Source organism: Macaca fascicularis, chromosome X, assembly GCF_037993035.2.
Source record: "Macaca fascicularis isolate 582-1 chromosome X, T2T-MFA8v1.1".
In the NCBI taxonomy this organism is placed as follows: Eukaryota; Metazoa; Chordata; class Mammalia; order Primates; family Cercopithecidae; genus Macaca; species Macaca fascicularis.
The window spans coordinates 84,640,634-84,667,040 of NC_088395.1; the positions used below are offsets into that span (position 1 = coordinate 84,640,634).

At 40.0% G+C, this 26,407-nt stretch overlaps 1 protein-coding gene and 1 long non-coding RNA gene across 3 annotated transcripts; one reads left to right on the forward strand and one right to left on the reverse strand.

Moving 5' to 3' along the window:
• Window positions 1-707: 707 nt before the first annotated feature.
• On the reverse strand, window positions 708-9,395 carry TAF9B (TATA-box binding protein associated factor 9b). Its single transcript, XM_045383175.2, has 7 exons — window positions 9,317-9,395; window positions 8,608-8,689; window positions 7,727-7,863; window positions 7,514-7,648; window positions 6,678-6,753; window positions 4,270-4,380; window positions 708-2,714 (listed from the first exon to the last, which is right to left on the reverse strand). The coding sequence occupies exons 1-7, from the start codon at window positions 9,365-9,367 to the stop codon at window positions 2,551-2,553; spliced, it is 756 nt and encodes a 251-aa protein (XP_045239110.2). The 5' UTR covers window positions 9,368-9,395; the 3' UTR covers window positions 708-2,550.
• Window positions 9,396-9,502: 107 nt separating this feature from the next.
• LOC107128563 (uncharacterized) lies at window positions 9,503-26,018 on the forward strand. 2 transcript variants are annotated; one of them, XR_012430366.1, is made up of 4 exons: window positions 9,503-9,573; window positions 19,181-19,257; window positions 22,999-25,152; window positions 25,197-26,018. It is a non-coding gene; the product is annotated as an uncharacterized lncRNA (long non-coding RNA). The 2 variants fall into 2 exon arrangements; XR_012430367.1 differs by lacking the exon at window positions 19,181-19,257.
• The last annotated feature ends 389 nt before the right edge of the window (window positions 26,019-26,407 follow it).

Here is a 26,407-nt window from a genome sequence, read left to right on the forward strand (position 1 = left end):
GAGACCATCCTGGCTAACATGGTGAAACCCCGTCTCTAAAAATACAAAAAATTAGCCGGGCGTGATGGTGGGCGCCTGTAGTGGCAGCTACTCGGGAGACTGAGGCAGGAGAATGATGTGAACCCGGGAGGCGGAGATTGCAGTGAGCCGAGATGGGCCACTGCATTCCAGCCTGGGCGACTGAGTGAGGCTGCATAAAGAGCATACCATGTGTGTATATCTGTATATAAATATATTAAAATGTAAATGGTGGCATACCTGCTCTTCTGTAGTTCTGATTAGTGTTTTCTTTCCTGCCTCTTGAGTATTCCCTGTCACCTTGGATCCCTTAGACCATAGTGTGCATCATATCTTTCATTCTCCCCCTGCCCCATGCTGGCTATATTCCTATATTCATACTTAGATTATAGACACTTGTTTGCTACCCATAAAAGGAAGAACTAGAGGTAACAGTGTCCTCACCCCATTTACCATCAGCACATATTTTTTAAAAATTCCACCTAGAAGCTGAAGGACAACTGATTTAAACACATATTTTACTCATTTTCAATTTGCTTCACTATGATGTGTCACATGCTGATTCCAGATAAAAGCAAGTGATTTTCTGATATATAAGTTAAACAAGTCTTAATGGCTTTTGGCCATCAGAATTACTGGGCTTTGTTATCTCCCTTGAATCCTTTAAGTAAAAAATGAAAGAGCACTGATAAGCTCAAATTTTTATTAATAACCTTGGAACAAATACAATAATTCCTTATAATCATATAGTATTTTACAATTTTGAAAGAATTTTCACATATACCAATTGAACCCTCACAACAGCCCTGTGAGGTAGGCAGGGTAGGTGTTACTTTCCTACTACTAGTGAGGAGAACAAGGCTAAGAGGTGAAGTAAGGTCACACAGTTGGTAAATGATGGAACTAGGACTAGAACCTAGGCCTCCTGACTTGCTGCCTCCCTGAGAACATTCAAGTAATAATATCCTATGCTATATAATGAATATTTATCTCCTATGATGTTGATCAGGTCTGTTTTTATACATTTTACCTGTTTTTATATTACCTTTCCCTAATATCGAAAACACTAAAACTGATGAGACATTTCTTCTCTGTTATTGGACTTTTTCTTAGATATATCAAGCATTATCCTAAGATGAAATTCTGTTTTGAGGATCCTTGGCTATAAATTCTAAATTATGATACGAACACATTTATTTTACAAAATTCTACAAAAGTACATTGAACTTAAGAAAAACAAAACAGGTGTGTTTATATTTGCAAAAGCTTTGCCATCTTTCCCAATATGACTGTGTAAATGGAAAACAGGGTAAAGTGTTCAGCAACATTACAGTATTATTGGGAAACCTATGCAGAGTGCACATAAATCCAAGTCACATCACACTATATTTCTTTTCCTTGTGGGCCTTATAGAGGATGGAGAACCATCAGCGTCTTACTTTCAGGTTTGATCCCGTCTTATATGTGACATCCTCATGTCAACAAGCTAAAAAACCGATCTGAATTATACCAATGGGGGGTTCAAGCAGCAGTGATCAAAACATAATATGTATGTGGTAAAAAGGAACACTTGTTCTTCAGTGGTTTTGCCTAGGTCCAGTGTAATTACTTATCAAAACATGTTTTAAGCTACAGCATCTCTTGTTAAATTTAGAAATGTGAAACATGTAGTTATCAACTTGGAATACAAGACTAAAACTGAATGTAACCCAAAACTACCTGTCAAGCACAGTAAAGCTTAACAGGCATAAAAACTAAGGTGTAAAACCCAACTGCTCTGATAAGAAGAGTGAAAACCAGCAAATGCAAACCATCAGGTTAAAGTGAATCACAAAACATTAGGCATGTAGAGCATGTTTTAAAAATAGGAAAATGACACTGAGCTGTATTACCAGGAATTATATTTTTAAAATTCCAGGTATGGCCTTTTACATTTAACAGCAATGGAGAGAAACAAGCCTATGGGGGAAGTGCAGAAAATGAATGGGATCCAGAAAAGGAGTTGAGTTTGGGAGTTAAGGAAGGCAAAGAAACAGATACATTCAAAATGGATTTAGAATCTCTCCTCTAAATCCACCCTTTCCAAAAAATGTTTCCTAAATTGAGAGATTTGGTAAAAAAAAAAAAAAGCTAGTGACAGTAACTATATTACCTCATAAAATAAAGTAGTAGTTAAATGTAGATCAGAAATTATGCTGTTAAAGATAAATCTGCTGACCAGGCTGTAGAACCTGAAACTTAAGTGCTGCTATCAGTGATAGAAAGCAGCAAAGTGTCTCAAAAACAGAACTGCCATACTAGGACTCAACATTAATGAAACTATTAAGAAACAAGTACTTAACTGTTTGTAATTGAAGCCTAATGATAAACACATTTGTATGTTTACTAAAGAGATCTAAAAGTTTGATGAAAAATACTGCAGCTACGTTTCAGTCTTAAGATAAAACGAGAAGATCTAGAATATTCTAGTTCAGTACACTGAGTTCAAAACAAACTTTCCTTTTGAAATGCATCTAGACTAGACTATATTCCTTACATAATATCATTGTCATCATCCTCTTCATGCTTTCTCTTCAGCGGGTTTGCTTCATTGGCCGTGTTCTGTGACGAAACCATGTTGGTGGTAATAAGAATATTTTTGGGCCCAATCATTGAAGGATTAATCAGAACATTTTGAACTGCAGTTGCTGCAGGAACTGTAAACAGAGAAGAAAGCCCCCCCAAACCAAGCTATGAATTACCCAGAATCCAAAACATGGTAAAAAGTATACAACAAAGCTGAATGTAATTCTAATACCAATTTCAACAGCATGAAGTGCAACTATATCATAGAAGAAACACAGGTACCTATACTGCAATGAGTTGAATTTTAAAAAATCTTTATTTTTAATTGGCAAATAATAATTGTATATTTATTTATTGTTAAATTATTAATTTTTTTTTGAGACAGTATCTCGTTCTGTCGTCCAAGCTGGCGTGATCTTGGCTCACTGCAACCTCTGCCTCCTGAGTTCAAGTGATTCTCATGCCCCGGGTTCCCAAGTAGCTGGGATTTTAGGCATGTGCCATCATACCTGGCTAATTTTTGTATTTTCAGTAGAGACAGGGTTTCACCATGTTGGCCAGGCTGGTCTCAAACTCCTGGCCTGAAGTGATCCTCCTGCCTCAGTCTCCCAAAGTGCTGGGATTACAGGTGTGAGCCATCGCACCCTGCCAATAATTGTGTATATTTATGGCATATAATGTGATATTCTGATCTATGTATAGATAAAGATTAAATCAAACATACCTAGTACAAGGTTGAAGAAGTTCTGTTGTATTTTAACAACCTAGAATTTCAATTTAGTCATGGGAAACTGCACTGGACTCATCATGCAACATACTACATAAAGGCCTATGTTCAAGGCCAGGAATCACTTCCCTAATAGGTCAGTATTTTACGTAAGTTATTTATTGTGTGCAGTTAAGTTTCAGAAGATGTGAAATCTAAACATACTTATTAGTAAACTGTGCTGACAGAATTCTACTTATTCCAGCCGTGTGTGTCTGTGTCTGTGTGTGTGTGTGTATCCTATGAACTAAAGGTACAGTTTCATTTGAATTTACATTTATGTTCTGGATTGCATACACATATTCATCACTAAGTTTTGTCGCTTTCTTGAGCTTTCACCTTAACTGCTTTTCCTTGAAGATGCCTTAGATTTGTGGATCCTGTTTAGTTCATGGTGTTCTTTGAAAATCTGATGAACACACTGACTACTCTTTTCCTCCTCCCCAAAACATTACACATATAGTAGTCCCCTGTTATCCGCAGTTTCAGCTACTTGTGTTCAACTGTGATCCAAAAATAGATGAGTACAGTACAGTAAGATACTTCGAGAGAGATCACATTCACATATATTTGATTACAGTATGTTGTTGTAATTGTTTTTTTATTATTGTTAATTTCTTGCTGTGCCTAATTTATAAATTAAACCTCATAATTTAGAAAGTTTATAAATTGAACTTTAAAGGTTGTAAATTTAACGGGGGGTCTTGGAACATAATCCCTCAAGATAAGGGGGGAGACTCTGTAAAATTTCACAGAATTTTAGAGGGCTCATAAGTCCCTCTGAAGAACCCTGATTTGCAGCATTACTGCCACCTTCCTGTTGGGATATTAAAACAATTTACCTCTTGCTATAGGAACACAAATGGTTCTACAATTTCAAATTATTCACAAATTCTGTTCCCTACCCCCGATCACATTACCTGGTTTCACAGGTGTGGACTGAGAAGGTGGAATCTGCACCGTAAATCTTTGGCTTGTCACTGACATTGGAGTTGCAACTTTATTTGGGACAGACACTGTTTGTGGGGTTGCTGTAGTTACAATAAACAGACCATGTTTGTTAGGTGATTTATACACATTTATATTCTACACTCAGCTTACCGCAAACTATCTTCAAAGCAAAGGAAACTAATAAAAGGTAAGGAAAAAGTCATTAAAAATAAGAGCAAAAGAACCTTAAAAAATTTACAAGCTTGCTTAGATGTTACAAAATTCAGTTTAGAATAGTGGTAAAGAATGTTGGCTCTGTAGCCTACCTGCTTGAGTTTGAATTCAGGCTCTCACCTACTAGCTGAGTGTCCCTGGGCAAGTTATTTAAATTTTTGTGCCTCAGTTTTCTCCTCTGTAAAATGGGGGATAATATCACCTATTTCATATAATTCTTGTGAAAATTAAGTAAAACTAATCCCTGTAAAACTCTTCAAACAGCATCTGTTACATAGTAAGCACTGAGGTTTAGCTGGATGAAGACATAAAGATGAGAGTTTAACCTACCAGAATAAAGACCCAGGTTTTCTATTTATTACCTTAGTTGGCACTTTTCATCTTGGTCGCTTGCTGAGAATCAGAAGATGTCATCTATGCCCATGAAACTAAAGCAGAGATCAAATATACCCCTTGAGGTCTCCAGGTGGGCCCAGAAAATTTATTCCCTTTCTGTGTTCGGATACTTAAGCAGAAAAATATCTTGGAGATAACCTAGTCTAAACCCCCAATCATCTAAATTCTACCCATTATTCCAAGGTACAACTCAAATACTACCCCGTTTTATAAAACTTTCCTTAATTTTCTCAGTTAAATGTCTTATATTCTGCCTCTGAAGTTCCCTTAATGTCATAGGAGTCATTATTACTATCTTATCTCACTGACTAGATTACAAGCTTGGTTAACATTTTTCATCCTTGTGAGCACACGGCTCTTTTACCTTGCTCCTAATAGCTACTCAACAAATGTTTGCTTAATAAATGTATTTTGCAAGACTCGAAGACTTTATATACTGACATCATTGCTCTCTCAAAAAATACATTTATGGAAATGTATCCATTTCCAATTTTTCATTTGGGGATGCAGGCTATCCAATACATCCCTTCCCCCTGGAACCAGCAGCCTACCCAGAGATAGAGTTGCTGAGGACACTACAATTATCATTTCTAGAGAAAAAGGTGCAGAAAGTCTAAGGGAAGAAAGCTCAAAGGTACCGAGAAATCTGGGTTTTACTGCTTTCTCTCCCAAACACAGAAGGTGAGACCTTCCTCTAAAATATCTCCATCCCTAAGTAAGTTTTCCCATGTATTAAGGATCAGTCCAAAGAATTTGGTGAAGCGTAATGAAGCAATGTAAGTATTTTATTTTATAAAGAAAAAAGAAAATTCACAGTAGGTGAATGTTTTCTTGGCCTTAGGATTGTTAATACATTTAAGCAGGTATGGAGTTCAGGCTTTAAAACTGAACACATTAGACTGTAGATGGAGCCTCCCCAAATTGAACAGAGTAAATACTCAGGTCTTAAGGTCTATATAAATCATTTTAATTTTTTTTTTTTTTTTTGAGACAGAGTCTTACTCTGTCGCCCAAGCTGGAGTGCAGTGGCATGACCTCTGCTCACTGTAACCTCTGCCTCTTGGGTTCAAGTGATTCTCGTTCCTCAGCCTCCCGAGTAGCTGGGATTACAGGCACCCCTCACCATGCCCGGCTAATTTTTGTATTTTTAGTAGAGACGGGGTTTCACCATGTTGGCCAGGCTGGTCTTGAACTCCTGACCTCAAGTGATAGGCCCGCCTCGGCCTCCCAAAGTGCTGGGTTTACAGGCATGAGCCACCGCACCTGGCCAACTCATTTTAATTTTTTTTAAAGTTTAAAACTTGCATCTTTAGGCCTGGCGTGGTGGTTAGTATTAAAAACAGTTTTTTTCTTTGAGATCCTTAAGATTTTTGTACATCTTAATCTTCTACTGTATTCTCTTATCTATTTGGAAATTTAAATTTCTAATAAGCAGTCTACTGCCATAAGTGTGTGTGGCACCTTATAGAAGGCACAAAGTACACAGCTAAGAGTAAACTCCTGTTTTTGGTATCAGAGTTTATACCACCAACAGTGGGGGCAATGTCCAATTTTATACTCATTTGAGATCAGACGTTTCTTGTGGCTTTCTCATTTTGAAAGCCAGTAACATGTATGTTTATAGTTTTATTAGAGGATGAGTAAAATTATTAATAGTAACACATACACAAGAATTTCTGATTCACTTTTTGACTTGCATTATAGTTCAAAACCAAGTGCTGAGGCACTGCTTTATCAGCCAGAAATGCCATTGTCTCCTCTCACTTACCTATAGTAGGAGTAGTAGGTTTGCTACTAACAGCACCAACACTTAATCGTGGAACTAGTCTCCCTTGGTTAGGTCCCTAGGGGATTTAAAAAGCAAATTAATGTTAAGATGTGACACCTAACTTTACCAGGAATGAAATTAGGATTGCTGATGTAAATGATCATGGATAATCCATGGCAAGAAAGTCCTGTTTTTGTTCTCTCAGTGTTCTAAATCCAACATTTAATCTGGGGTTTGCATAAACATATATACATGTCTTTATATAAAAATAGATATGAATACATATATAATCTTATGCAGTATTAAAGTTTAAGATAGAGTCTTATTTGAATGGGGATAACAGCTAACTACTTTGTGATTTGTAATCTTAACTAGTCAATTTCTTAACCCAAAAAAGAATAAAACTCTTATAGTGGAACTTCAGAAAAAAAAGGCAGCCTATTATAGGGAGAACTTTTTCAGTGGTGGGACAGCTTTAGGTCATATTTCAGAAAGCTGGCCCAATTCCTGATGGTATCATTCCCTCTGTTATTAGGCCTCACTAAAAAACTAAGATATAGTGGAAAGATTGGGAGTTATGAGGTTTGGAATCAGTCCTAGCTTGGCTACCAACTTCACAAATGAGTTCAGGCCCCGCTTCCTGATGTGAAAAATGACTGTTGAATTAGATGAGCACTAAAGGTCCATCTAGCTCAAAAAATTTTTAAAATTAAAAAAATTCTAGTAAGTTATCTTAACCTTTAATCTACTATACTAGCTACAGGAATTTGCTTTTCACAAAGTCCCCTATCATATTCCACCTTTTAAAAAAAGAAAAGTTGACTAAAATTTCTTACCTTTTTAATTAAGGACTTCAGCCTATAGTTTGGAGCTGTTAAGCAGTATCTATCAGGTGGCAGTCTAGGTCCTGCATATGGCTTAATCAGTGGCAAAGGGGTTTGATTTTTCTGCCTTGCGATATCCAGTAAAAACTTAAAAAAAAAATCCTTATTAGAACTACAGTTTAAAAAATTTTAAGTAAAAATAACTTCAAATCCAAGTTTGCTCACATCTCTTGGGGGAGGAGAGGTAAAAGATTGGTCAGCACGACACTGGATTGCCAGTCTCACATCATCTGCATCAACGTTAGGTTTCTTAGCATGGCTCGAATAAATTTTTGCATCATCCAGAATTGTAGTCACATAACCTTTAAGAAAAAAACAATCTTTTCTTAAACATATGAAGACAGCTTAATATTTATGGCTACTTAAAGTTTCCACTAATTTGTAGACAGTTTATAAATTTTGTGGTTTTTTGTAGAGACAGGGTCTCACTATGTTGCCCAGGCATAACTCAAACTCCTGGCCTCCCGCCTCAGCCTCCCGAAGTGCTGAGATTACAGGTGTAAGCTACTGTGTCCAGCCTAAATGCTGATTTTAATAGGTAATTGTCCTGTCTATATGATCAGTTTTAAACAGATATCACAGTATGAATACTACTGTCCCCTAGCATGAACTCCTTTTTAGCTCTTTAGGCTGAATTCTACGATACTGTTAACATAATTTGGTTGAAAATGTTCTTACAAGGCTGGGCGCGGTGGCTTACGCCTGTAATCCCAGCACTTTGGGAGGCCGAGATGGGCGGATCACTTGAGTCAGTAGTTCGAGGCCTGCCTGGGCAATATGGCGAAACTCCCTTTCTACTGAAAATACAAAACTTAGCCGGGCATGGTGGCAAGTGCCTGTAGTCCCAGCTCAGGAGGTTGAGGCATGAGAATCGCTTGAACCCAGGAGGCGGAGGCTGCAGTGAGCCGAGATCCCGCCACTGCCCTCCAGCCTGGGCAACAGTGAGTCCCTGTCTCAAAAAAGAAAAGAAAAGAAAATGTTCTTACAATAAAAATATCTTTTCTAGTTCACAAGTTAGGCAAGTTTTTGGTGTTTCATTAACTTACGGAAAGCAAATTCCAACATTTGATTTATAACCCTTGGTTCATACTCTGTGATTCCCATATCCTTCAGGATCTGTGCCATCACCTGTGGATTCAAATAAAAACGCCAGATGCAGAATTTGGTACTGGAAATCAAGGCTGGACAGAGGGTAGTATTTATATTTATGATACAAGGTTCCCCTTCTTTGGGCTCCAAAGTCCTACTCACCCTTGTCCTCCCAAGTGAGTCAGTGATCACACCAAATCGCATAGTATGCTTTTGCAGAAAACTTTTATTTTTATTTTTTGGCGGGGTTGGGGGCGGGGTGGGGGGCAAAGAGAAGACAAGTTGGCTTCCCCAGCAGAGGTAGGGATAGGTCCAGCTGGTTGTCATTTTTGGCTGTGGCGGCGGGATAAGCTAGCATCAGAACCCTGGACGCAGAGTCAGGGCTGGCAGATAGGTAGAGACGAGGGGGCGGCAGGGGCCCGAAGCCCAGGACACAAAGCTGGGCAGCCGTTCCGCAAGCTCCGCTGGACCACGACCCTCTGGCAGAGCTTGGCCCGAGCGGCGAGATAGGGGCCCGGGGGCATCCCCATCACCCTCTCCTCCTGACGACCCTGACCAGACTGAAACGAGCGTGCGAGCCCTCCCTCAGGCCCTCAGCGTGGCCCTGCCTCGCAGGTCCCTGGCTGCACCTGGCTTCGCGCTCCGCCGCTCATCCTTCCCACTTACCAAGGCATCTCTCGGAGCGTTCTTGGGAGGCGCCATCTTGCCCGACTCCATATTATCCAGCCACTCGTCATCGGAGGACAGAGGAGAGAGAGAGGAGCTCGCGGGCTCCTCGCTCAGGCTCCACCCCTGCGGGGAGAGGGAGGAGGGAAGCGGAAGGCGGGGTTACGTGCCAGCCGCGGGGGGCGGGAGTTTCAGCAAGACGCTGGCCAGGGGAAGAGACGCGCTCGGGCGCCGGAGCTCAGGATTGGAAGAAGCAGGTAATCCTTCCCCGTGGAGCCTGCTGGGGGCTAAAAGAAGTAGAGGAGCCGAGAAGCTCGACTCCCCAGAGTTGTTCTCCGGCAAAGGGCACCAAATGGGCTAACCTCACCTTTGCGGGGGTCCCTCCTCACACCTCCATGGCTACCACCTTGGCCCCTTTCGGCTTCCCGAAATTCCAGACCCAGTCAATGTTAGGGCTGCTTGGTCCAACACAGTTGGACTCGTTACATTTGAATGTCACATCACCAACGAATACATTTTTAGTATAAGTATATCCCAGATTTGCACAGGCCATACTTATGCTACGAAATAATTGTTCTGATGTTCATATTTAACCGGGTGTCCCGGATTTTTATTAGCTAAATCTGGCAATCCTACCCAATAGCTTGCTGTCCACACAGGATTTTCGTTAGCCCTTGTCACACTCAAAGCCCTACCGTGGCTGCCCATTTCACACTGATGAAAAACTAAAGCCTTCACTCTGCCCGTTAGAGACCCTCTAGCCACTCTTGGCCCCGAGCAGCTTACTGTCTCCCCGCTGAGGCCAACACAGGACCCTTCCTTGCCTCCCAGTTACACCCTTCCCAGCCCCTCCCCACAGAACTGCCCGAAGGACTCTCGTGAGAACCGACCATCTAGCCCCAGTGACTTTAAAAAAAAGTGCATCAGTTAACTATCTCTGGCTTAAAATGTCGCAGATAACTTACTCTTAACCTACACAAAAACCAACGCCCTAGGATTCTCCATCTCGGGAACAGGAACTCACCCAGGCCAGAAACGGAGCAGGCAGCCATGTTGGTGCTTTCCCTCACAATCCACATTCAATCTAGCAACAAGTGTTGTCCAGGTGACCTCCCAAAGTTCTATCCATGTCTCCACATCTCCATCCAGTGCTACTATGCTAACGAGTCCAAGCCAACATCCTTACTCACCAAGATTACAGATACATGCTCCCCAAATAGTGTCCCCCGACATTCCTTACACAGCTAGACGGACCTTTCGGTCATAAATCCAATCACTGTTTTCCTTAAAACCCTCCAGCGGCTCTCCTCACAAACACATACACAAATACATACTAATTTCCCAGTCTTAGTGGGCCCTTCAGTTTTGCGGAGCAGCTCACCTCATCAGACTCATCAGAATCAGCCGTCCACCTGGCCGCCATCTTGAAGTTTGGGCAGGAACCCCCAAGAACCAAGTGTTCTCAATACATTGTTTCGAGTGAGAGCACGTGCCCCCACGCTGAGCTAGTGCCTTTCCCCACTCTTACTGTGGCCAACCCCTCTGCAGAACTAACAACAGTCGCTTGCTTTTGAATATTTGCAAGGTACATTTAAAAATAGGTGGAGGCCAGGCACGGTGGCTCACGCCTGTAATGCCAGCGCTTTGGGAGGCCGAGGCGGGCGGATCACTTAACGTCAGGAGTTTAAGATCGGCCTGGCCAACGTGGTGAAATCCTGTCTCTGCTAAAAATACAACATTTAGCCGGGCGTGGCGGCACAAGCCTATAGTCTCAGCTACTCAGGAGGCTGAGGCAGGAGAATAGCTGGAACCCAGGAGGTGGAGGTTGCAGCGAGCCGAGATGGTGCCACTGCACTCCAGCCTGGGCGACAGAGAGACTCCGTCTCAAAAAAAGAAATAAAATAAAATAAAAATACGTGGTATATTTGCAGGGTACAACATTTAAGACTACTTTAAAATACCCTAGTAAAAGAAAGCCTCTCTCACCTGTTCCGGCCACTGATGTCACTTTCACAGAAGGCACCATTGTTTATCAGTTTCTATTCTGTGCAATTTACAAATAGTATCTTGTTTGTATATTTTTCCTCCCACTAGAATGGTACTACAGTCTTAGGGTGACCAACTTGCAGAGAGCCAACCCAGGACCTAGATGTTGTAGATGAAGAAAACCCATAACATATTATAAATAATTGTGCATATGTATCATTACTTAACAATAAGTGTTCACTTGAAATTATGTTTTTATGTATTATTTTCTGTTACATAAGTGCTATTTAAACAAAACACTAAGGCCATTAGTAGTAATTAATAGTAGGATAAGTTAAATAATATGTGTGAGAAAATCTAACAATATTTTTCATTATATTTCTGTCCTCTGCGCAATCTAACTCTTGCACATTTAAATTTTGTACTCTGTATTGTGTATTCTTTATATACAGAAATATAAGACTTTTAAAAGGAATGTAAATACAATAAGACAAACAGCTATCTATATTTTTAATTTTTCTGTGTATATAGTAAGTATATGTATTTATGGGGTACATGAAATGTTTTGATGCTTGCATGCAATGTGAAATAATCACATCATGGAAAATAGGGTATCCGTCTCTTCAAGCATTTATTGTTTGTGTTATAAGCAATCCAATTGCACTCTTTGTTATTTTAAAATTTACAATTAAGTTATTATTGACTATAGTCACCCTGTTGTGCTAGCAAATGCCAGGTTTTATTCATTGTTTCTATTTTGTTGTACACATAAACATACCTGCTATCCCACTATCCTTTCCAGCCTGTGGTAACCATCTTTCTACTCTGTGTGTCCATGAGTTCAATTGTTTTGAGTTTTGGATCCCACAAATAAGTGAAAACATGTGATGTTTGTATTTCTGTCCTTGGCTTATTTCACTTACCATAATGACTTTTGGTTCCATCCTTGTGGTTGCAAATAACAGGATCTCATTCTTTTTTATGGCTGAATAGTACTCCATTGCGTATAAGTCCCACATTAAAAAATTTTTTTATTTTATGTTCAGGGGTATATGTGCAGGTTTGTTATATAGGTAAACTTGTGTCACAGGGGTTTGTCATACAGATTATTTTGTCACCCTAGTACCAAATAGTTATTTTTCCTAATCCTGTTCCTCCTCTTACCCTTCAATCTTAGGTAGGCCCCAGTGTCTGTTGTTCCCCTCTTTGTGTCCATGAGTTCTCATCATTTACCTCCCACTTATGAGTGAGAACATGTGGTATTTGGTTTTCCGTTCCTGCGTTAGTTTGCCAAGGATAATGGCCTTCAGCTCCATCCATGTTCCCAGAAGACCTAATCTTGTTCATTTTTATGGCTGCATAGTATTCCATGGTGTATATGTACCACATTTTATTTATCCAATCTGTCACTGATGGGCATTTAGGTTGATTCCGTGTCTTTACTATTGTGCATAATGCCACAATGAACATTCACATGCATATATATATATATATGTGTGTGTGTGTGTGTGTGTATATATTTAGATGAAGTCCTGCTCTGTTGCCCAGGCTAGAGTGTAGTGATGTGATCTCGGTTCATTGTAACCTCTGCCTCCCAGGTTCAAGTGATTTCCAGCTAATTTACGTATTTTTTTTTAGCAGAGACAGGGTTTCATCATGTTGGCCAGGCTGGTCTCGAACTTCTGACCTCAAGTGATCCACCTGCCTCGGCCTCCCAAAGTGCTAGGATTACAGGTATCCACTGCACCTGGCTTGTATTTGTCTTTATGGTAGATGATTTATATTCCTTTGGGTATATACCCTGTTATGGGATTGTTGGGTACAATGGTAGTTCTCTTTTTAGCTCTTTGAGGAATTGCCACACTGCTTTCCAGAATGGCTGAACTAATTTACACTACCTCCAACAGTGTATAAGCATTCCCTTTTCTCTGCAACCTTGCCAACACCTGTTATTTTTTGACTTCTTTTTATTTGAGCCTGGGTCTCACTCTGTCACCCTGGATGGACTACAGAGGCACGCTCACAGCTCATTGCAGCTTTGACCTCCTGGGCTCAAGCGATCCTCCCACCTCAGCCTCCTTAGTAGATGGGACTATAGGTGTGTGCCACCATGTCCAGGTAATTTTGGTACTTTTTGTAGAGGTGGGGTTCTGCCATGTTGCCCAGGCTTGTCTCTAACTCCTGGACTCAAGCAATCTGCCCACTTCAGCCTCCCAAAGTGCTAGGATTACAGAAATAAGCTACTGTGCCTGGCCTGACTTTTTAATAACAGCCATTCTGACTGGTGTGAAATGGTATGTCATTGTGGCTTTGATTTGCATTTCTCTAATGATCAGTGATATTGAGCTTTTCTCATATACATGTTGGCCACATGTATGTCTTCTTTTGAAAAGTATCAGTTTAAGGCCGGGGGCGGTGGCTCAAGCCTGTAATCCCAGCACTTTGGGAGGTCGAGACGGGCGGATCACGAGGTCAGGAGATCGAGACCATCCTGGCTAACCTGGTGAAACCCCGTCTCTACTAAAAAAAAATACAAAAAACTAGCCGGGCGATGTGGCGGGCGCCTGTAGTCCCAGCTGCTCGGGAGGCTGAGGCAGGAGAATGGCGTGAACCCGGGAGGCGGAGCTTACAGTGAGCTGAGATCTGGCCACTGCACTCCAGCCTGGGCGACAGAGCGAGACTCTGTCTCTGAAAAAAAAAAAAAAAAAAAGAAAAGTATCAGTTTATATCCTTTGCCCACCTATTGATGGGGTTGTTTTTTCTTGTGCATTTGTTTAAGTTGCTTAGAGATGCTGGATACTAGACCTTTGTCAGATGCATAGTTTGCAAATACTTTCTCCCATTCTGTAGGTTGTCTGTTTACTCTGTTGATCGTTTCTTTTGCAGTGCAGAAGCTCTCAAGTTTAATTAGATCCCATCTGTCAATTTTTGCTTTTGTTGCAATTGCTTTTGGCATCTTTATTATGAATCTTTGCTCATTCCTATGTCCAGAATGGCATTGCCTGGGTTGTCTTCCAGGATTTTTATAGTTTTGAGTTTTACATTTAAGTCTTTAATCCATCTTGCATTGATTTTTGTATATGGTATAAGAAAGGGGTCCAGTTTCAATCTTTTGTCTATGGCTAGCCAGATATCCCAGCACCATTTATTGAATAGGGAGTGCTTTCCCCACTGCTTGTTTTTGTCAGCTGTGTTGAAGATCAGATGGTTGTAGGTGTATGAGCTTATTTCTGGGTTCCCTATTTTGTTCCATTGGTCTATGTGTCTGTTTTTGTATCAGCACCGTGCTATTTTGATTACTGTAGTCCTGTAGTATAGTTTGAAGTCAGGTAACATGATGCCTCCAGCTTTGTTCTCTTTGCTTAGGATTGCCTGGGCTTTTAGGGCTTTTTTTTTTTTTTTTTTTCCCCAGATGAATTTTAAAATAGTTTTTTTGGCCAGGCGTGGTGGCTCATGCCTGTAATCCCAGCACTTTGGGAGGCCGGGGTGGGCGGATCACCTGAGGTCAGGAGTTCAAAACCAGTCTGGCCAACATGGCGAAACCCCCTTTTAGTAGAGATTTTTAGTCTCTACTAAAAATACAAAAATTAGCTGGGTGCAGTGGTGGGCACCTGTAATCCCAGCTACTTGGGAGACTGAGGCAGGAGAATCGCTTAAACCCGGGAGGTGGAGGTTGCAGTGAGCTGAGATCATGCCATCGTACTCTAGACTGGATGACAGAGCAAGACTCTGTCTCAAAAAAAAAAAAAAAAAAAAAAGTAAATTTTTTTCTAGTTCTGTGAAGAATGTCATTGGTGGTTTGATAGGAATAGCATTGAATCTGTAAATTACTTTGGGCAATATGGTCATTTAAACAATATTGATTCTTCCTATCCATGAACATGGAATGTTTTTCCATTTGTTTGTATCATCTCAGATTTCTTTGAGCAGTGTTTTGGAGTTCTGATTGTAGAGATCTTTCACCTCACTGGTTAACTATATTCCTAGGTATTTTATTCTTTTTGTGGCAATTGTGAATGGCATTGTATTCCTAATTTGGCTCTTGGCTTCACTGTTGTTGGTGTATAGAAATGCTAGTGATTTTTGTCCATTGATTTTTGTATCCTGAAACTTTGCTGAAGTTGTTTATCAGCTAAAGGAGCTTTTGGCCTGAGACTATGGATTTTCTAGACACAGAATCATGTCATCTGCAAACAGGGACAGTTTGACGTCCTCTCTTCCTATTTGGATGCCCTTTGTTTCTTTTGCCTGATCGCTCTGGCCAGGAATCCAATACTATGTTGAATAGGAGTGGTGAGAGAGGGCATCCTTGTTTCGGTACCACATTTTCTTTATCCATTCAGCTGTTGATGGACACTTAGATTGCTTCCAAATGATGGCTATTGTGAAGAGTGCTGCAATAAACATGGGAGTGCAGACATCTCTTTGATATATGGATTTTCTTTCTTTTGGGTATACCCAGCAGTTGGATTGCTGGATTACATGGTAGTTATATTTTTGTTTTTTTGAGGAACCTCCAAACTCTCCTTTATAGTGGTTGAGTATTAATAATTTACAATCCCACCAACAGTGTAGGGGACTCTCTTTTTTTCACACCCTCGTCAGCATTTGTTACTGCCTGTCTTTTGTATAAAAACCATTTTAACTGGAATGAGATAATATCTCATTGTAGTTTCGATTTGTATTTCTCTGATGGTTAATGATGTCAAACACCTCTTCATGTACGTTTTCTATTTTTTGTGTCTTCTTTTGAGAATGTCTATTCAACTATTTTGCCTATTTTTAAAAATCAGATTATTAGATTATTTTCCTATAGAGTTGTTTGACCTTCTTATATTGTCTGGTTATTAATCCCTTGTCAGATGGGTAGTTTGCAAATATTTTCTCCTATTCTGTGGGTAGTCTCTTCACTTTGTTGCATCATTTGCTGTACAGGAGCTTTTTAACTTGATGTGATCTCATTTGCCTATTTTTGCTTTGGTTGCTTGTGCTTGTGGGGTATTACTCAAGAAATCTTTGCCAAGATTGATGGCTTTTGGAGTTTCTCCAATGTTTTGTTTCAGTAGTTTCATAGTTTCAGGTTTTAGATTTAGGTATTTAATCCGTTTTGTTTATTTATTATTATTATTTTTTTGAGACGGAGTCTCGCTTTGTCGCCCAGGCTGGAGTGCAGTGGCCGGATCTCAGCTCACTGCAAGCTCCGCCTCCCGGGTTTACGCCATTCTCCTGCCTCAGCCTCCCGAGTAGCTGGGACTACAGGCGCCCACCACCTGGCCCGGCTAGTTTTTTGTATTTTTTAGTAGAGACGGGGTTTCACCATATTAGCCAGGATGGTCTCGATCTCCTGACCTCGTGATCCGCCCGTCTCGGCCTCCCAAAGTGCTGGGATTACAGGCTTGAGCCACCGCGCCGGCCTTTAATCCGTTTTGATTTGATTTTTGTATATGGCAAGAGATGTATGAGTCTAGTTTCATTCTTCTGCATATGGATATTCAGTTTTCCCAGCATCATTTATTGAAGAGAGTGTCTTTTTCCCAGTGTATGTTCTTGGCACCTTTGTCAACAATGAGTTCACTGTATTTGTGTGGATTTGTTTCTGGGTTTTATATTTTGTTCCATTGGTCTATGTGTCTGTTTTAATGCCACTACCAGGCTGTTTTGGTAACTGTAGCTCTGTAATATAATTTGAGGTCAGGTAATGTGATTCCTCTAATTTTGTTCTTATTGCTTAGGACAGCATTGGCTATTCTGGAGTTTTATTGGTTCTATAAACATTTTAGGATTTTTTTTTTCTGTTTCTGTGAAGAATGTCCTTGGTATACTGATGGAAATTTTATTGAATCTGTAGATTGCTTGTACCTTACAGATCTCCTGGCCGATAAGGTTTTCTCTGAAAAGTTTGGTGCCACATGTATTGCAGCTCCATTGTATGTTATTTGTTTCTTTCCTCTTGCTGCTTTTATGATCCTTTGTTTGTCCTTGACCTTTGGGGTTCTGATGATTAAATGCCTCGACATAGTCTTCTTTGGGTAGTGATATGGTTTGGCTGTGTCCCCAACCAAATCTCATCTTGAATTGTAACTCCCACATTTCCCACGTGTCATGGGAGGAACCTTGTGGGAGGTGACTGAATTATGGGGATGGGTCTTTCCTGCACTGTTCTTGTGAGAGTGAATGAGTTTCATGAGATCGGAATGTTTTAAAAATCTAGGGTTTTTCTGCACAAGGTCTTTCTTTTTCCCTGCTGCCATCCATGTAAGATGTGACTTGCTCCTCCTTGCCTTCTGCCATGATTGTGAGGTCTCCCCAGCCACGTGGAACTGAGTCCAATTAAACCTCTTTCTTTTGTAAACTGCCCAGTCTCGGGTATGTCTTTATCAGCAGTGTGAAAATGGACTAATACAATAAATTGGTACCAGAAATGAGGTGCTGCTGAAAAGATACCCAAAAATGTGGAAGTGACTTTGGAACTGGGTAACAAGCTGAGGTTGGAACAGTTTGGAGGGCTCAGAAGAAGACAGAAAAAACGTGGGAAAGTTTGAAACTCCCTAGGGACTTGTTTAATGGCTTTGCCCAAAATGCTGATAGCAATCTGGACAAGAAAGTCCAGGCTGAGGTGGTCTCAGATGGAAATGAGGAACTTGTTGGGAACTGGAGCAGAGGTGACTCTTGTTATGTTTTAGCAAAGAGACTTGGTGTAATTTTGCCCCTGCCTTAGAGATTTGTGGAACTTTGAACTTGAGAGAGATGATTTAGGGTATCTGGCAGAAGAAATTTCTAAGCAGCAAAGCATTCAAGAGATGACTTGGGTGCTGTTAAAGGCATTCAGTTTTATATGGGAAGAAAAGCATAAAACTGGAAAATTTGCAGCCTTACAATGCCATAGAAGAGAAAATCCCATTTTCTGAGGATAAATTTAAGCCCACTGAAAAAATCTGCATAAATAACAAGGGGCTGAATGTTAATCCTCAAGACAATGGGGAAAATGTATCTAGGGCATGTCAGAGGTCTTCAGGGCAGGCCCTCCATCACAGGCCCAGAGGCCTAGGAGGAAAAAGTAGTTTTGTGGGCCAGATCCAGGGTCCCAGTGCTGTGTTCAGCCTAGGGACTTGGTGCCCAACATCCCAGCCACTCCAGCCATGGGTGAAAGGAGTCAATGTAGAGCTTGGGCTGTGGCTTTAGAGGGTTCAAGCCTCAAGCCTTGCCACATGGTATTGAGACTGCAAGAGCACAGAAGTCAAGAATTGAGGTTTGGGAACCTCTGCCTAGATCTCAGAGGATGTATGGAAATGCCTGGATCCCCAGGCAGAAGTTTGCTGCAGGCGCAGAGCTGTCATAGAGAATCTCTGCTAGGGCAGTGTGGAAGGGAAATGTGGCGTTGGAGCCTTCTCATGGAGAACCTCTTGCTAGAGCAGTATGGGAGGGAAATGTGGGGTCAGAGCCCCCACAAAGAGTTCCTACTGGGGCACCACCTGGTGGAGCTATGAGATGAGGGCTACTGTCCTCCAGACCCCAGAATGGTAGATCCACTGACAACTTGTACTGTGTGCCTGGAAAAGCTGCAGACACTCACTGCCAGCCTGTGAAGGCAGTTGGGAGGGAGGCTATACCCTGCAAAGTCACAGGGCTAGAGCTACTCGCTACCCAAGACCATGGAAACTCATCTTTTGCATCAGTGTGACCTGGATGTGAGACATAGAGTCAAAGGAGATCATTTTGGACCTTTAAGATTTGTCTGCCCTGCTGGATTTTGGATTTGCATGGGGTCTATAGCCCCTTTCTTTTGGCCAATTTCTCCCATTTAGAATGGCTGTATTTACCCAATGCCTGTACCTCCATTGTATCTAGGAAGTTAGTAGGTTGCTTTTTATTTTTCAGGCTCATAGGCAGAAGGGACTTGCCTTGTCTCAGTTGAGACTTTGGACTGTGGACTTTTGAGTTAATGCTGAAATGAGGTAAGACTTTGGGGGACTGTTGGGAAAGCATGATTGGCTTTGAAATGTGAGGATATGAGATTTGGAAGGGGCCAGGGTTGGAATGATATGGTTTGGCTGTGTCCCCACCCAAATCTCATCTTGAATTGTAACTGCCACAATTCCCACGTATTGTGCGTGGGACCCAGTGGGAGGTAATTGAATCATGGGGGCTGGTCTTTCCCCTGCTGTTCTCACAATAGTGAATAAGTCTCAGGAGATCCGATGGTTTTATCAAGAGGAGTTCCCCTGCACAATCTCTATCTTTGCTTGCTGCCATCCATGTAAGACATGACTTGCTCCTTCTTGCCTTCCACCTTGATTGTTAGGCCTCTGCAGCCACGTGGAACCATAAGTCTATTAAACCCCTTTCCTTACCCTACAACTTAAAGTATAATAATAATAAATAAATTAAAAAAAAAAAAAAAAAAAAAAAAACCCGTTTCTTTTGTAAATTGCCCAGTCTCGGGTATGTCTTTATCAGTGGTGTGAAAATGACTAATAGACCTTCTTAAGTTAATTTTTAGGTATTTAAATTTATTTGTGGCAATTTTAAATAGGATTACTTTTTTTGTTTATTTCTTATTCACATTGTTTACTGTTGGTATATAGAAATGCTACTGATTTTTGTGTGTTGATTTTGTATTATACAACTTTACTGAATTTGTCAGTTCTGATGGTTTTTTGATGGAATCTTTAGATTTTTCCAAATATAGGATTATATCATCTGCAAACAAGGATAATTTGACTTCTTCCTTTTCAATTTGGATGCCCTGTATTTCTTTCTCTTCTCTGATTGCTCTAGCAAGCACTTCCAGTACTATGGTGAATAACAGTAGTGAAAGTGGGCATCCTTATCCTGTTCCATATCTTAGAGGAAGGGCTTTAAGTTATTTCCCATTTAGTATGATACTATCTATGGGTCTGTCATATATGGGTTTTATTATGTTGAGGTATGTTCCTTCTATACCCAGTTTTCTGATGGTTTTTGTCCTGAAGGGATGTTGAATTTTATCAAATGCTTTTTCACCATCAATTGAAATAATCATATAGTTTTCATTCTTTATTTTGTTGCTAAGATCTATCACGTTGATTGATTTGTGTTTGTTGAACCAGTTTTTCATCCCAGGGATAAATCCCACTTGATCGTGATGAATTATCTTCTTAATGTTTTGTTTAACTTGGTTTGCTAGTATTTTGTTGAGGATTTATGCATGAATATTCATCAAAGATATTGGCCTGTAGTTTTCTTTTTTTGAAGTGTCTTTGTCTGGTTTTGGTATCAGAGTAATACTGGCCTCGTAGAAAAGAGTTTGATGGTGTTCTATCCTCCTCTGTTTTTTGAGAATAGTTTTAATAGAATTGGTATTAGTTCTTTAAATATTTCATAGAATTAATCAGTAAAGCCATCAGGTCCTGGGCTTTTCTTTTGTGGGAGACTTTTTATTATATCTTTGATCTCATTAGACTAATATTCTAAGTGAAGTAACTTAGGAATGGAAAACCAAACATCATATGGCCTTTAATTATCATTGACCTTAAAGACTGCTTTTTTTTTTTCATATTCCTTTAGACAAGTCAGACTGTGAAAAATTTGCTTTAACTGTAACTTCCATTAATAATTCAGCTCCTGCAGCTAGATATCAATGGAAAGTTTTACCTTAAGGAATGATTAACAGTCCTACTATTTGTAAGTTGTTTGTCGGTACTGTGTTACAACCTATCCAACAGACTTTTAAAAATAATTACATTCTTCATTATATGGATGATATACTGATTGCTGCCCCCACTAAAGATGAATTAATTCAATGTTTTACTTCTTTAAAATTAGCTGTTGCCAATGCAGGACTCCACATCGCTCCTAATAAAATTCAACAAGCCACTACTTTTCTGTACTTAGGAATGCGGCTAGAAGCTCACTCCATGAAGCCCCCAAAAGTCCAACTTTGTACTGACAATTTAAACACCTTAAATTATTTTCAAAAATTACTAGTGACATCAACTATCTCAGACCAACCCTAGGCATCCCTACTTATGCATTATCTCATCTATTTGCTACTTTATCAGGAGATACAGATTTAAACAGTCCTCACTGTCTATCTGAACCAGCAAAACAAGAGTTGTCTTTTGTAGAACAAAGAGTGAGAGAGGCACAAGTCTCTCGTATTGACCCAAATTTGCCTTTACAATTTTTAGTTTTTCCTTCCATGCACTTTCCTACGGGACTTACAGTACGAGATGATTCTCTAGTTGAAAGGGTATTTCCTCCTAATTCGGCCTCTAAAACTCTTTCATTATATCTTGATCAAATGGCCACTTTGATTGGGTTAGGATGTCAACATATCACTAAAATTTCTGGCTTTGATCCAAACATTATTGTGGTCCATTTGTCAAAAAATGAAGTTAAAACTGCCTTTTCTACATCTTTGTGCTGGCAGACTAATCTGGCTGACTTCACTGGCACTATTGATAATCATTTGCCTAAGTCAAAATTCTTTCAATTTCTGTGAAATACTTCCTGAATTCTACCAAAACTTACTAGTTCATCATCACTAGAGGCAGCTGTTACCATTTTTACTGATGGATCCAGTAATGGAAAGGCAGGGTATGTAGGACCAAAAGATAAAGTCGTTTCTACTCCATTCACTTCTCCTCAAAAAGCCGAGTTGTTTGCTGTTATCTCTGCATTACAGGATTTTGATCAGCCTCTTAATATTGTCTCTGACTCAGCTTATGTAGTCCATGCCACTAAGGCAATAGAAACAGCTACCACCAAAAGTATTACTGATACTAATCCATTTTCCTTGTTCCCTTTGTTACAAAAAAAGTCAGAAACTGAAATCACCCTTTTTTCATCACTCACATTTGATTTCATACTAATTTGCCTGGACCTTTATCCAGTGGTAATCATAACGTTGATACTATAGTTTCTCTAGCCATTATAGATGCAGAACAATTTCATCAACTCACCCATACTAATGCCTCAGGTCTTAAACATAAATATTCTCTCATTTGGAAACAAGCTAAAGAAATTGTACAACACTGTTCTCAGTGTCAGGTTCTTATCTTACCCACATAATCTCCTGGAGTTAATCCCCAAGGCCTTTCTCGTAATGCTATTTGGCAAATGGATGTTACTCATGTTCCTTCTTTTGGAAAATTAGCTTATGTGCATGTCGCAGTTGACACCTTTTCCAGTTTCATCTGGGCTACCTGTCAAACTGGAGAAGCCACTTCTCACATTAAAAAACATATGTTTTCATGTTTTGTGGTTATGGCAATTACTAGTGAGCTCAAAATAGACAATGGTCCAGCCTATTGCAGTAAAGCTTTTAAAAATTGTCTTGATCAGTGGCATATTAAACATATTACTGGTATCCCTTGTAACCCACAAAGCCAAGCTATTGTAGAAAGAACTAACAAAACTTTAAAATTACAATTACTGAAACAAAAAGAGGGGAATAAGGAGTTGTCTATCACTCACATACAACTAAACTTGGAATTGCTCACATTAAATTTTCTTAATATTCCTAAATCTAGTTCTGTTACTGCTGCTGAAAAACATTTCTCTGGTAACTGTCCCACGGTAAACCAAGGAAGGGAAGTATGGTGGAAAGATGTTCAATCTAATATGTGGTCAAAAGGTTCTATTTTAACATGGGGAAGAGGCTATGCTTGTGTTTTCCCATGTGAACATTAATCTCCTGTTTGGATTCCTGCTAGACACCTGAAATTGTGTCCTGAAGATGCATGCAACAACAAGACAGAGAAATTTGCTGAAAAAAATGCCACAGCAGGAAACAACTAACACATCCAATCGTCAAAAAGAAGAAAATGACCACGCTAACTCCTTTACAACAGACAATCCAGTCAGTCATCCTGAACAACTTGTCTGCAGCGATCCAGGTCTGGCTCAACCTCTGCCTCCTCCTGATGACACTGATCCTTCTACCATCTGTCACCCCACAGACTGTTGAAAACCATACATATTGAGCCTGTATTCCTTTTCCTCTTCTTATTCGAGCCATGACATGGATGGACACCCCTATCGAGGTCTATGTTAATGATAGTATTTGGATGCCTGGTTCTGTAGATGATCGTTGTCCTGCCCAACCTTCAGAATAAAGAACCCCTTTCAATATCACTTTAAGTTTTAGGTATCCACCTTGTGCCTGGGACCCACTAATGGATGTCTCTCATTAGATATTCAAATTTGGGCAGTTACACTACAATCTAGTCACTCTGTCCCTCCTTTAGGACACTTGGTATCAGGGCTCTCATTAAAACCTCTAAGACGGATCAAAATAAGAATCACTGATTATATTCACACATCCCAATATGAGCCTTTAGGACCTGTGTGTCCCCTGAACTTGTCTTCAAATGCTGACAAATTAATATGGAAGGATTGTGTTAGTTCAGAAGGAACTGTGTTATTTAATTCTTCTCACTACACCATTGCTGATTGGGCTCCTAAAGGTCATATTACTAATGATTGCTCTCAAAGTCACAGAGATTATCAATATTTTCTCCATGATATTACTTATCAAAAAAGTAATGACAATCCTCCCCTATTATATCGTATGTTTAACTCCTTTTTTCCTTTTAAGTGGAAAGGGGCAGGGGTTGCCCCTCCAAAACCAAGGCTCATTGTTCCCCACTTAGGACCTGAACATTCAGAATTGTGGAGATTAACCATAGCTATGACTGGTATGAGACTTTGGGCTGGAGAAAGTGCTATAAGTAAATCCACCTTGTCACCTTGAAAACTAAGACAACAGACTGATTTACACTACTATTTACACACAGCCAAAAATATCACTATGGCAGTCATCAAAAGGTCAATTCAAAGACGGGACAGTAAAGATTATGAGAACTTCTACCCCCCTGTTGCTAATGTCCCCCCACCACCTCTCATTCAACCTATTCCCCCCACTCCACATTCACAAAAAAGAGTACCATCCCAAAATATATATACTGTCTATATGGAGTCCAATAAAACTATCCCACTTAAAAGTTGTGTTAAACCACCATATATGTTATTAGTACAAAAGATGCATATTATTTTAAAAAAAATTACCTGTGTAAATTGTTACTTGTATACTTGTATTGACTCATCCTTTAATCAATACCATAGTATTTTAATAGTCAGAGTCAGAGAAGGTATTTGGCTCCCTGTAGCCTTACATACGCCTTGGGAATCTTCCCCTTCTATCCATGTTATTAACAATATTCTACAAAAATTTCCTAGAAGGAGTAAATGATTTATTTTTACATTAATTGCAGTAATAATGGGCTTGATTTCTGTTACTGCGACTGCTGCTACTGCTGGAGTTGCATTACATCAATCTATTCAAACTGTTCATTTTGTGGATAAATGGCAAACAAATTCTACTCAAATGTGGAACTTTCAGTCAGGTATTGATCAAAAATTGGCCAATCAAATTAATGACCTAAGACAAGCTGTTATATGGATGGGAGATAGAATTATGAGTTTAGAACATAGATTAAAAATGCAATGTCATTGGAATACTTCTGGTTTTTGTATAACTCCATTTCAATATAATGAGTCTGTTCACAATTGGGAATTGGTAAAATGCCATTTACAAGGAAGTGAAGGTAATTTAAGTTTAGACATAAGCAAACTAAAAGAACAGATTTTTGAGGCCTCTCAAGCACACGTAACTGCTTTACCCAGTGCTGAAGTTTTAGACGGTATCTCTGAGGGGTTATCTAATCTCAACCCCATTCAATGGGTAAAATCTTTGGGAGGATCCACTATCGTTCATTTTGTTCTGTGTATAATTTGTGCTATTGGTTTATTGTTCATGTGTAAAATTGGAAAAAGTATTCTTCAATCTAGTCGTAATCAGTGCCAAGGTATGGAAAAAGTATTCTTCAATCTAGTCGTAATCAGTGCCAAGGTATGATTGCTATGGTTCATTTAAATCAGAGAAAAGGGGGAGATGTAGGGATAAGCCCCTGAAACTATTGCTACGGAATAAAAGATGAAATGCTCCTGATTGTTGTAAATACAAAATTGAATGCAGGATTGTGTAAAGACAATGCCAGGTTGGACTGCCAGAATGAGCCAACAGCACATGATGTGCTTTCCCCTGCAGAGAGCCTGTGAACGGACGTGCAGTCAGGGAGGTTTCACATCACTAAGATTCCTATCCCAGAAAAGCAGATGTTCATAGCTCTGGGAATGGAATGTGACCCTTGTGGAGAGCCTATAAACACATGCATGAGAGGCACCTGTCCTTATGGATAAGCTAGGGCTATAAATGCCGTCATCTTGCCACGGCTCTTCTAGATCTCTTTAGGGTTAAGGCATACTCCCTTCTGAGAATTTCTGGTCTAAATGGTTGTCTAGCTTCACATCCTGTTGCTGTGGATTGTTTGTAACCAGCTTTTGCTGTAACTGTTACTGCTGATTAATATCTGGCTAATCATAGGTTATGGAAAGACTATGTTTCTGTTTTAAGTCTCTGTTAGAAATTATTGATGTACACACTATATTGTAAATTCTTATCTCTGTATACTTTACTTCTGCATACAGATGTTATGTTAAAGAATTACTTCATCCCCATGTGACCATCTAACCTCATAATCAAATGACCCTAAATCCCTCACTAACCTACCCCCGCCCTCACTGAATATAATAATAAATGCTGGTATATCCAGTGCATTGGTGGCACCATGGGACCAGAAGGCAGTGACCCCCCTGTACCCAGCTTTCACTATCTTGTGTGTGTCTATTATTTCTTGACCTGCCGATCCACCTGGGAACAAAGAAAGAGCCCCGTTGCATTGCAGGCTGCTGGCCAGATCCTGCAATATTCAGTCCCATCCAGGTTGCTGTGAATGCCATTAATTCATTCCTTTATGGCTGAGTAGTATTCGATCATATACATATATACCACAGTTTCTTTAACCACTTGTTGATTGTTGGGCATTTGTGCAGGTTCCATATTTTTGCAATTGTGAGTTGTGCTGCTATAAACATACTGAAATTGAGTGTATTCAGACAATTTCACAGGCTGATAGTTAACTCTAAAAATAGAATACGGGCTCAAACAAATGTTAGTCCTCAATGGAATAAGTGAGGTTGAAACTCGGTCTAATGTATAAG

Coding starts and splice junctions, on each gene's coding strand:
- TAF9B (XM_045383175.2), bottom strand. CDS start 9,367: ATGGAGTCGGGCAAGATGGCGCCTCCCAAGAACGCTCCGAGAGATGCC. Junction 8,690..9,316: donor ACGCTCCGAGAGATGCCTTG/GTAAGTGGGAAG, acceptor TTGAATCCACAG/GTGATGGCACAGATCCTGAA. Junction 7,864..8,607: donor AATGTTGGAATTTGCTTTCC/GTAAGTTAATGA, acceptor TTTTTCTTAAAG/GTTATGTGACTACAATTCTG.